This window comes from Stegostoma tigrinum, chromosome 29 (genome assembly GCF_030684315.1).
Source record: "Stegostoma tigrinum isolate sSteTig4 chromosome 29, sSteTig4.hap1, whole genome shotgun sequence".
Taxonomy (NCBI): domain Eukaryota; kingdom Metazoa; phylum Chordata; class Chondrichthyes; order Orectolobiformes; family Stegostomatidae; genus Stegostoma; species Stegostoma tigrinum.
Genome location: NC_081382.1, coordinates 39,246,782 through 39,258,954, shown reverse-complemented (window position 1 = coordinate 39,258,954; position 12,173 = coordinate 39,246,782). Strand labels below are relative to the sequence as shown.

Below are 12,173 nucleotides of genomic sequence, written 5' to 3'. Positions count from 1 at the left end.
CTTTCTGAAAGGGTTTACCAATTAAGCCCACTCTACTACTCTTCCTCAGACTCCACCGAATTCTAGAATATGGATTTAAGTGGTTAGTTCCTCAGTATGTACTTTATTGATGAGTTAATTCCTCAGTTTGTAGTTTATTGATGAGGCAGTTAAGCAACTGAAATGCAGGATTCAGTTGAGGAAAGTATACCAACTAGTTATGATTTTTTTTTAAAAAGGCTTTTAAAAGTTCCTTTTAAAAGGTCATCTGAGGGACATAGGCGAGGTCACCATACAAGGTTATGGAAACCTGGAGAGCAGGTTTTTAACCCATAGGTACTTCATGTTTGGTTTTATCTTATCAACTGATCTCTAAGGTATAATGGAGACTGTAAATAACCAGCCCCCTGTCTCCCCAGCATCCTGACACCACCACCCCCGCCCTGCCCCGCCCCCAAATTTGGCAGATGGAACACATAGGATTTGATTCTCCATCAGCAGCTGGATTGAAAGCCGTATTGATTGAACATTTTTGAAGTTGCTTGTATTCTTGGGCTGGAGAACAGTGTGAGATATCTTCAGAAGAGAATAATTGAACAAAGATATCTCAGTTTTACCAGTATTAAAATACTTGGTTCCACTAGCTTATTATAAACAAATACTTGGTTCCACTAGCTTATATAAACAAAATATCCTCAAAAAAAACCACACTGTGGGCAGTAAAAAAAATCTTTGTAACCTCCCTACTCATTATTTTTCTTTTAGCTAAACAAAGCATTCCAGGCTGAGGAGTCTCCCAGTGTCATTTACTGCATAAGCATGCAGTGGTTCAGAGAGTGGGAAGGTTTCGTTAAAGGCAAGGATAATGGTAAGAAACAATAGGTGGCACATATTTCTTTAGAAATAGAATAGCTTTTCCTCTGAACCCCAGTGGTATGTAACTATTGAGTTTGAAGTTCAGTCTTAAATTTCCAGAGAAAAAACAATGTTAAATGCTGTGAACGTTCAATTTATAGCATGAATTTTGGGGTCCAGAAAAGTTGTATTTTAATGGACCTCTTTTTTGCTGACAACTTAACTTGTTGGCAACAGGCCAGAGGTAAAATCCTCAAGTCCGAAAGAAATTTCCTGCTAGTAATAAGTCTTGGCTTGTTATTATCGTAAATACTGTGCTTGGATGATTCTTTGAATTTGAAGCATATTGACCATTGACTGGTTTCATTGCATTCCAGTAAACAATCTTGCTGATGTTATGTAGATATTAATACTTGCAGTTACTGGAAATGTAGAGATGTAAAATGGTGTTTACTGTCAGCACTCCATTCAGTACTAAAGTCAGAAGTTATGTTTTTTTTGTCTCTTGCCATCCTGGTGGTCTTGACATAACAATGATAATGTTGACAAATTATGATAATAGTCAGTCGTGTAGTCTCATGATGTCTCAACAGTAGACATAATTCTGTATCAATAAATGTTGAATTAGTTACGATCACGATAAAAATGTTGTAAGATTGCCTTCTTTATTGGAACAAAGGAATGTTTAGGGTATCCTGAAGAGATGGATTAATGGATGGGAGGGATGGACTCCACAATAATATAGATACATGTGAATTCTGGTTTCAGTGGACCTGATGGTCTGAATGTCCTTTTCTGACTGGACTTGTTCTCATTACTTTCACAGCATATTCTTGTGGAAGTGAGAAAAATTGAAATGTATTTGTCTGAAAACTGCTACAAAAATCTCCCCTGAATGAGTATAATTTTTGCTTCTTCTAGAGCCTCCAGGTCCAATAGACAACAACAAAATTGCAATCAATAAGGGTGGCCATGTTCAACTTAAACAAGGTATGGATCTGTGTAGTTCTGAATTCTATATAGTTAGAGAGTAACAACTGTTTTAAAATGTTCCAAAGCAGGATGTTGAGATAACAGGTATAAGTTTCTTATCTCTCAAATGCATTTTAGAACAGATGTAATCATGTACATGGTACTGGAAACCAGAACTGGTGATAGATATGAAACTGTGGTGTTGAACAAAGTTCTCCTGCTAAATGCTCGCACGTCTTTGTTTTCTTTGGTTCTGTCACTAGGTGCAGATTATGGTCAGATATCAGAGGAAACGTGGAATTATCTGCTCACTATTTATGGCGGGGGACCAGAAATTGCCATGCGACAGAGTGTGGTTCAGGCTGACTTGGACAGTCCACAAGGAGAACGGAAAATAGAAGCGGAAACCCGAGCCGTGTGACCATTGATCTGCCAAAAAAATGGTTGAAAGGTACTTTTTGAAAAGCAAAACTCTGAATGGATTCAAGGTACAGATCAAACTGAATAAAGGAAGAGGTTTGAGGTGCTAAATTGTGTGTTGCTATTCCTGCGTTCTCTGCTTAGATGCAACCATTGTACAAAAGTTCAGAAGACTTTTATTCCCAGGAACACACGACGTCACTAACAGTTTGCATTTTCATAGTGCCTTTAATGTAGTGAAAAGTCCTAAGTTGCTTCGGAAGACTCTAATGAAACAAAACTCAGCACACCAGTAAGCAGATATCTTGAGCTTGGGCAAAGGGATTAGATATTAAGGAGCAAAGTAAAGGTGGAGAAAATGGATTTACTTGGTGGATACCAGAGCTTGAGACTGGATATTTTGAGGCCTCAATCATTCCACTCAGTGGAATGATTAAAATCAAGAATGCCCTAGAAGCCAGAATTGTGGAGGTATAGAGATCTGAAATGCAAATACCGGGGGAATCTTTATAGGGAAAGTAGATGCTTTGAAGGGTTTTGAAAAGGAGGATGTGCATTTTAACATTGAAGCCATCAACAAATACAGGACTTAGTGCGAATTAAGCTCTGGACACTAGTGTTTCGGTAAGGGAATGCAAGATAATGAAAAATTGAGGCCAGCCAGGAATGCAGTGGTTTAATGAAGTTTAGAGGTCAGGAAAATGGTCCTTGATGACTTGCTCCATGTTAATATTGAATTCATGCTAACTCTGACGGATCCGACATTGTGTGCCAGAAACACTTGCGGCCACGCTTGCCAACAAATTCTCTATTGGGTCATCCACTAGTGTTAGACTGGAGCCCAACAATTCCAGGCTTGGGAAATGTCATGTTGACGTGCCAGTGCCTTACGTCTCTGATCTGTAGAATTGGCATGCTTCTCTAAAAACGCATTAAGCTGAGAAAATAAGAATGAGAATTTTTTTTCATGCACCCCTCCACAGTAATAGCCATATTAACAAAAGCCTCTATACTGACTGTTTGTACACCTTTGGCTAGACAGTGGAGTATTTACTTAGAATTTGCAGCTCTGAAACTGGCCATTATTTATCTCTTCATCGAATGAGGGTCTTGCTGGCAAGGCCAGCATTTGTTGCTTATCCTTAATTGTCTTTGAACTGTGCAGCTTGCTAGGCCAATTCAAAGGCCAACGAGGAATCGACCACCAGGACGTCACTTAGACCGGACCATGTAAGGAGGACAAACTTTCTTCAGTAAATGACATTAGGCTTTTTTAAATCTTGGTAGTTCCAAGATTCCTGGCCACTGCAACTGATGCTGTCTTTCCATTCCAGATCTTATTTCACTTCACCCCTACAGCAGCTAGTGGAATTGGAGCTCTTGTCACGGTCATTAGCTTGGAGCTCTGGATTACTTGTCCAGTGACATGGCCATATGCCACCAACTTTTCCCCACTGGGTTTCTGCCACTGTTGATACTTTGTATGAGTCTCCTCTATATGATTTTGTCTAAGTTTGAGATCAAAGCAGAAAAGCCTTAGCTAATTGGACAGTACTTGTGAAAAGTGAAACAGTTTTATCTCGGGTGGATGATAGTATTTTGGGTCTGCTAGGTCATGGAAGCATGATATTGCTATGCAGACGTTTGTACCTTCTGTCTTCGAATTGTCAGTTACTGTCTAATCCAGATATGTATCCTATCCCTTCCTACTTTGTAAGTATTTAGGTACCCTTTTATAATCATTCTTGTTACGTACTTGACCTTCCTAATCATTGTGGTAGGAAGTTCCAATTCCAAGCACTCCCTGTGACAAGAAGTTTGTTGTGAAAATACAACTGATTATAATATGAAATTAAAGTGATCAGCACAGAATTGCTGATGTAGTTGTTTAATCAACATCAGCAATGAAACCAATTAAGCATGAACATCTTTGTTTTACAGGCTATGATCCTGAGGTCAAGGATAATGAGCACAGCACCGTTTGCACCTGTGATGAATCTATGTGAGCACTTTGTAATTTAACTGTAGAAATCCTTTTTAAAGCTATTTTATTTCTTTCTGACTAAATGTACGGCTAGAAAAAGAAGTGCATTGCATAATACCATGCATAGTGTCGAGAGCGCTCTGGATACAGTAATGCTGTACTTGGATAAGTCTTGACTGTATTTTCTTTAAGTAGAGCCTACACTTCTGTTTGTCCTGTGTGTATGTATAAAACACACATCTTGTTCTGCCAAGAGGTCTGTCATTTGTGTATCTTAATTACAGTAGCGATTTGGGCCTGCAATATCGTGATGATGCACATGCAACATAGCTGGTATGGTCTTAAGCCCAAGGGTTAAATGAAGTCTTCACAAGATGGTTTCTTTAGGGAGAGAATTTCTCCCAGTGGTTCTAGTAGCAGTTTGGCAATGTCACCGAATTACACTGTTCAATGCTGATGCAATTGTTGCTAGTTTTCCAATGTAATCTATGCAGCCGGTGTTTGATCTCAACATGTGTAAATATTTTTGTTTTGTTATTCCCAAGCTCATTATGGCTCTCCCATCCTACGCATCATTTCCCAATTTGATTTATAAATGGAATTTGAGCTTTTAGGCAGGTTAGCTTGTTCTGAATTTTTATTTTTTTTTAAATGTTTTAAAAGGGATGACCAGATGACTTGGTAAAGAGCAGGAGTTCCCAAAGGGGGTACTCACCATTATAATTTGCTGTGTCACTGGCATTACCAATATGCATTCTTAATTATGTGCCAAAGTTTCTGCATTGGAGGAAAAATCCTCAATATGCATCTTAAAATTTTACCTGATGGAGGAGTTGCGGGGGGCCACTGAGCTACACCTCTGATTAATTCCCTACAAACACATGTTTTGGTGTAAGCATTCAACTCAAGGACACAATTTGATTGAGGAGGGGGAGTTGGAGAGTTAAATGAATACAAAACGGTAGCCATCCACATCCCATGTAGAAAAAATTTAAGATTTCTATCTCAGAATAAAAATATAAAGAACAGCAAGATCAATATGATAATGGTGGAAGACCCCAAATGCCATCTTCCTATGCTGTCCCAAATCCCTTACTGCTTTGGTATTGAAATCTATCAAACTCTGCCTTGACCATGTTCAACAACTAAGCATCTACAGCTCACTCTCTGGTAGAGAATTCCAAAGATGACAATGTAGAACTGAGATGTGAAATTTCTTTACTCAGGATTGTGAATCCTTGAAATTTTGTACCACTTGAGGTGACAGGGCAAGAAGATAGAGTTGAGGGAGAAGGTCAGGCTGGTATTATTGAAAAGCGAAGCAACTCGAGAGTTTGAATCACTTATTCCTTTGACAAATTAACTCATTTAAACACATCTTGAGTTTTGTAGTCACCTCCTTAATTCATTTGCTTAGCTGATTTATGCATTAAGTTCCTGCCTTGCTGTATTACTTTAGATGATTCACTTTAAACAACTTCCAATTTTCAAACTGGTTTTCTAAATTCTAGAAGTTATGAGCGTTACAGCAATAGTTCTGAATTTGAGAGCATTTAAACAATTGTTTCCTACATGGACTGAAACCTCATGTTGCACCAGTTCCTCCATTAACTCATCAAAATTTGAAATTCCAATGCTGAATTACGGGGAAAATATACTTTTTTTTTCCTGGATGAGTCCTTAGTAACAATAGAACATTAACGTTCTTCCACCTCAGTTGGAAATCTTGACCTTTGCTTAGATGCTTTTGAATTTGGTGTTTTACCTAACATGGCTTAATCTGATCAGAGATCTGTCTGTCCGGAAATATTGAACAGATGCTATTCAGTTCATCCCGGTCTTGTATTAAAAACTTCTGCCTCACCTTAGTGTTGGTAAAAGAACCTTAAGTGCCCACACCCAGGTCAAGAATTGAACATTGCATTCTGCAATGTCAACTACTGCTAGTTCTACGTTTGCCATGATATATCAGGCTTTGGACTTGTTCTGTCAGCAGACCCAGATCTGTCCAGCTTCCTGCCACTTTTTTCCTGAGAAAAGTGAGGTCCCTGGTCATGAGCATGCAATGAAATACAGTTCAGTTATGTAATTGAAGAGCACAAAATCTCTAGTCAAATGTTTGTATTAGCAATCTGTTAAAATAGTTTCAGTAGCTTATTTGAATAGTTGGGGATTTTGTAGTTGCACTTTGCCAGTTTGGGTTCAGTGAAATTTTGGTTGATATTAGCCTTGTTCTGCTGTATGAATGTCTATGTTAGAGATTGTTCACCACTTTCTGCATGCTCAGAATGGAACATGTGGCAAAACATCCTCCGTTTGTAGAGAGGGGCAAAGAAGAGAATGGGAGGGGATTGGGTGGTGGCGTTGCTGGATGTGGAATGTAAGTGTTCGCGCAAAGGCTTGTCAGCCTGTCTGAATCTGCAGAGGAAGAGAATGCTAAAGGGATATTGAACTTCAGATTAAAAACAATAATAAATAAATGATGAGCTGCTTAGCCACCTCCAGTGACCTTTGCCTTGCCCCACCACTGACCCACCCACCAGGTTGTAAGCTAGCCTCTGCATTTCAACCTGGAGAAACCAATTATTGTAGAAACTAGTTTGATTTTCAAATTATTGTTCATGAGTTACCATCTCTCTTTTTTCAACCGCCCCACCCCACCTCCTTCTACCTCTCTTCACTCCACAGAGGGATGTATGATCTTGTAGTTTCCCTTGAAATAACATTTTAAAGATATTTGCTTTTGGAAGTCTATTTAAAAATTGAGTGAAATATTTTTCAACTGCCTCATGGAGATGATTGAAAATTTAATTCCACGATTTGAAAGATTAGAGTAGTACCCCAGTATTGGAGTGTAATTTTGTTTTCTGTCACTCATGCGCATGTACATATTATGCATGTATGAGATATTAAGTATTCGCTTTTAATGAAAATAAAGAACACTTTTTTTTAAAGTTCTGGGGTAGGGTTGTGGTACCCCAGAGAGGTTGAAAAAATTGCAAATCTACTAAAATTTGGCTCTCTTGGTTACCAATAGTAGACGTTCCCTGGCATTACTCACAATGGACATTTTTTATTGAGATTTAGATTAATCAATAGCAGTGAAAATTTTCCAAAATTGAGTTACGGCAGTTGTGGGCATTTTTAAGCTGTAGGTACCATAAAAGACATATGAATGTGCAAGACTGGTCAAATGTTATAACGGTAGAAGTTTGTAAAACACAAGATTCTTACACAGAAAAGAGAATACTGAGACTTTAAATCAAGCCATCTTAAGAGGTACAGGGTTGAAAATTGAATTTTTTTCCCCCTGACCTCCACCTGTGTGGCCGTTTGGTATAGAACAAGGAAGGAAAGGTATTGATGCATAACAGCTGTGTTGACTTTTAAAATGGTCTTTTCTACTTTTCTGATAATATATGCTGAAGAGTGGTCCCCTGCAGAATGGCCTCCATATCAACAATGGGTTGTTTTGCTGCCTCCTGTGTTAATATTTCTGTGGTTCTAAGAAAGCTGCACAATATTCACAGCTGTAATATACTTGCTGTCCATGAATTTGAACAGGTGTGTCATATACTTTCAGGCTGGTGTATTTTACCTTGGTCTACAGCCAGATTTATATATATTTTGGTGCAGTTCCTAAGGAATAATTTCCTACTATTGAGTTCCTTTGTGCAAAGTCTTGTTTTTATTGCAGATACGTTTAAGAATATTTGTATGAAAAATATTGTGTGAATTATTTTTGTAACTAAATACTCTCCAGAATTTTTGTTCTTTAAAAAGTACTACCAAAAATATTGGTTGTCCAGTTGCCCAGATTGAAAGCATTCAATATGCAAATCTAGTTGATGTATTTAAAGAGATTCAGTGTTGTAAGTATAGGAAATCTTCACCTGGAAACCAGAACTAGGTGATACTAGCTTTAAAATTACAGCTAAGTCATTCTGGAGTGATATGTTTCCACACAGGTTAAAGAAAATCAGGAATTCCCAGATGCACATGTTAGGTTGGTGATTTTTTTTGTTCATGACTGAGATCAGTAGTTTTTCATTGGGTAAAGATGAGGTAGATGGGACACAGCTGGGCAAGTGGAGCTGAGGCATAGATCAGACATAGTCTGAGTGACAGTGATTTGAATGATTGGACAGAAACCTCCCTTTCCTATGCTCCAAATCCCCAATATGTTATATACCTTATCAGGACAAGGAGTAGTGGATCCATTCTTTCTAGTGGATGGGAAGTGATCAGTCTTATTTTAGATAGTTAGTGACATATTGCCATATTGTTGGGTTATATTGCAGAGTGTTTTCAGAAATGTTTGCCGTTAATGGCATGGTCACTCACCTTGAGAAATGAAGAATATTCCTAGATTAAAGGTCTACTTTGTCCACGGAATAATGCAACCGAAGTAGCTAGATTTTTCCCATCTTGCGGAAAATTAAGAATTGTTTGTATTGATCCCCTACTTCACGAATCTCTATCTGACAGGATACTTCCTTTAATAGACTTTTTGCTTTTATATAGTTCCCTTCTGAGTTTTGAAATTTAATCAAAGTGTATGACTAATTTTTACCGAACCTGTTACCGAGGGAAAATGCCCAAAGGTCTGTATAAAACACTGCCCTGTCGCTAAGGTTTCAAATTGATTCAATTTTGCTACTCTAATTATAAAATGGAATGTGAATCTCTTGCACTGGCTGAACTGCTGATTCAGTGTTATAATGTGTTGCCTTGACACAATTTGTAAAGGTGGGATTAATCTGCTGTAATCTTTTATCTTGTGTAGCAGCTGCAAATTACAAATTTAAATTATTCTCTCAATTGTACACTTAACGTGATGGGGTTCATTATTGCTTCATAAGTAATGCGGAGCTGTTAAGTGCATAAATAAAGTGAAATAAATGGCATGAATAGCTTTATTAATTACTTCATTTAATTGTACAGTCTGAACAATTGCCATTATGACACATTTTAGCAAAATTGATTTTAAGAATGTATGGTTTGTGTTCTTTTTTCAAAGTCTGTTTATTGTTCATTTACAGATGTTTTCAATATTCACAAACATTCATGTAAACCATACAGAGCAACTTTATTTAGCCATGATATGGTGTGGACAAAGTCAGAAGTCATGCAATACCTGGTTATAGCCCAACAGGTTTAATTGAAATTTCAAGCTCTCAGAGCGCTCCTCCTTCAGGTGAACGTCACCTGTCGAAACAGCTGCACTTCCAGCTCATGATTTCAAATAAACCTGTCAGACTATGACCTGGTGTTATGACTTCTGACATTATTTAGATACATGTCGGTGAAATGATTAGTTTCTCTCCATTTTTCCATCCATTCCTTTTGACACAAAGTTTAAAAAGTCCCACGTCTGTCTTTGTTAAAAGCTTGTCATTTCCACTTTAAGAATCACCATTTACATAGCTAGAAACCAATTTTCTTTAGAAAATAAACTATTTTGTATGACTAATCATCATTTTCTTGCACTGTGCATATCTTGAAATGGCTAAGGGGCTAGTTTTCATGTAGCAAATATAGATTTCACAAAAGACTGATTTGACACTATTTAGTAACTACTAAAAGCAGAAGAGTTTTCTGCGATGAGAAAAAGATTAGTCCATCATTACATGGCAAAGATTACTGTGCATGCATGTCCCGTTCATAATTGTATAAACTGTCCTAAATTTCATAATCATCAAACAACTTTATTTCTGAATAGTTTAACTATATATTTATAGCAATACACTGGTTGCCTCAGTTGCTGAAATCCTGATTCTCGCTTTGGAAGTCCAATTGGTGCAATATATGCCTGCATCAGTGTGTTTTGACTGTAGCAAAAAAGTCCTCTTGGACCAATTGGAGAACTTACAGCACCGTGGAATCCATCAGAAGTTTGCAATGTGGAGCAGTTTGCTTTTCTAATCCAGTTTAGAGCTTCACTCATGTTCAACTCCTCCACAAAGGCAGCAGGATTTTCTCAATGAGTTCATACAGAAGATCTCACTGTATTGGCACATAACCTTGTCTGTACATGCCGGTTTGGAGCAGTTATGATGTGCTTCCATTGCTTAATAACAAAAATAAATTAAAAACAGCTCTGGAGAAACTCAGCGGGTCTGGCAGCATCTATGGCGACAGGAAGGGTCTTAATGCGGAGTCCCATATGACACTTCGTTGGAAAGTCAGTTCTCTTCCCAGATGCTGCCAGACCTGTCTGAATTTCTCCAGCACTTCCTGGTTTATTTCAGATTTCCAGCATCTGCAGTTTTTGCTTTTAACGACAAGTGTTCTGTCTTGAGTTTCCTTGCCCTATTTAAGAAATTCCAGTGAGAAGTGGCTTGTTCAGAGTTTGCACTTAGATTTCTACAAAACTGGAAATGTTCCTTCGTGTGAGTAGGCTAGCCTACTTTGTGTTTTGACATTTCACTTGATTCAAAGATAGACCAAATTTAGAAGTCAGCATCTTGAGCCAACTTGTCATTTGAACTGAGGCATCAAAGTTTGGGCATAAAATTGTCAAAAGGCATGATTGTCAACTATGGAATCAACTGGTCAATCATCGTAGTGTGGCACACGTTCGCTTTAGACCAACCTACCATGCTCCAGTGCTATTGAGGAGACCTCCATGACTAAGGGAGAAAATTGAACCTCTGTATAGAGTTGGGGCTTAAAAAAATAACTTGCTGATTTTGGGGAAAAGGGAAATCCTGTGCATAATTTTATGATTGTCCTGTGATCTGTGTGTTGTTTCTGATAACTCGTTTAAATTTCTAGGCAGAAGAAACAAATCATAAATGGATATTCTTTATTGTTCACAACCTTGTCACTTTAACACATGAAAATGGTTCAGCTTTGTTAATTACAAAAAAAATGACCTGATAAACAGGACGTACAGGTCTAATGCTTTTGTATCTTCACTCCTGGCCAAGAGAAATTTTGGGCATGTTATGATCCTATGGTCTTTTTTTATTTTTCATGTTGAGGATCTGTTTGATCCCAGTATCTGAATGTTTGGACAAGATGATTTATTTATTGGTTTATGAGCCCTCGATTACAACACTAAAGTGAAATAAAAGGGGGAGCTTATTAGGCACTTTTTAAATATGTTGTGTGTTAAGAAACATGAATGTTAAACTATCTAAAGCTGTTTGTCAAAGTGGTTTCAGTGATTTGACCTTTCAACAGCTCAGTCGGGCACCAAATCAGTGCTTAAGGATGTCATCCTTGCAAGTGTCTGCTGACCTGTTGGCCATAAGGAATCAACCAGCACGAATTTCTATTAGATTTACGTTTGATTGACGTGTAAATAGATCTTGGACATGTTCGGGTGTCCTGCTCAAGAACTAAAATGAGTACAGCAGGCAATTTTTTTTATCCAAATAAACATTCTTTCATTAAAGAAAACTCCAATGAAGTGTTGGTTTTGATTTTGTTTTCTGCTTTAGTTTGTCAAAAGCGGGTGAGCCTTCCAAGCCTCTCTCAAAAAAATTATTATTAATCATTCTACTTGGCAGCAGAGACATACAACATGGAAACAGACCCTTCGGTCCACATTGACCAGACATCCCAGTCTGACTAAGTCCCAACTGACCCATATCCCTCTAAATCTTTCTTATCCATCTACCCATCTAGATGCCTTTAAATGTTGTTACTTTACCAGCCTCTTTCACTTTCTGTGGAAGCTTGTTCCATAGATGCATCAAACCCTCCTTGAAAAGGTTATCCCCTTGGCTCCCTTTTTAAAATCTTTCTCCTCTCACCTTAAACTTATGCCCTCTAGTTTTGGACTTCCCTACCCTGGGAAAAAGACCTTTTGGTTTTCACCCAATCCATGCCCCTCATAATTTTAGGAACCTGTATAACATGCCTCAACTTCTGACACTGTTAAGGAAAAATGGGCTCTACCCTTTTCATTCTATCCCTATAACTCCAGTCCTGGCAAAGTCCTTGTAAATCTTTT

The 12,173-nt window shown here is 38.0% G+C and overlaps 1 protein-coding gene across 4 annotated transcripts in view; it reads left to right on the top strand.

The window, feature by feature from the left end:
• The window catches only part of usp20 (ubiquitin specific peptidase 20), a 50,924-nt gene extending 39,344 nt beyond the window's left edge, over positions 1 to 11,580 (top strand). For 3 of the 4 annotated variants that reach the window (XM_048558722.2, XM_048558723.2, XM_059638403.1), the window contains 4 exons: positions 745 to 847; positions 1,756 to 1,824; positions 2,070 to 2,257; positions 4,168 to 11,580. In XM_048558722.2, the coding sequence (XP_048414679.1) occupies positions 745 to 847; positions 1,756 to 1,824; positions 2,070 to 2,227 (330 nt within the window). In that variant the 3' untranslated portion in view covers positions 2,228 to 2,257; positions 4,168 to 11,580. Of the gene's footprint in view, positions 1 to 744; positions 848 to 1,755; positions 1,825 to 2,069; positions 2,258 to 4,167 lie in introns of those variants that run through there. The other variant, XM_059638402.1, reaches the window with a different exon arrangement.
• The last annotated feature ends 593 nt before the right edge of the window (positions 11,581 to 12,173 follow it).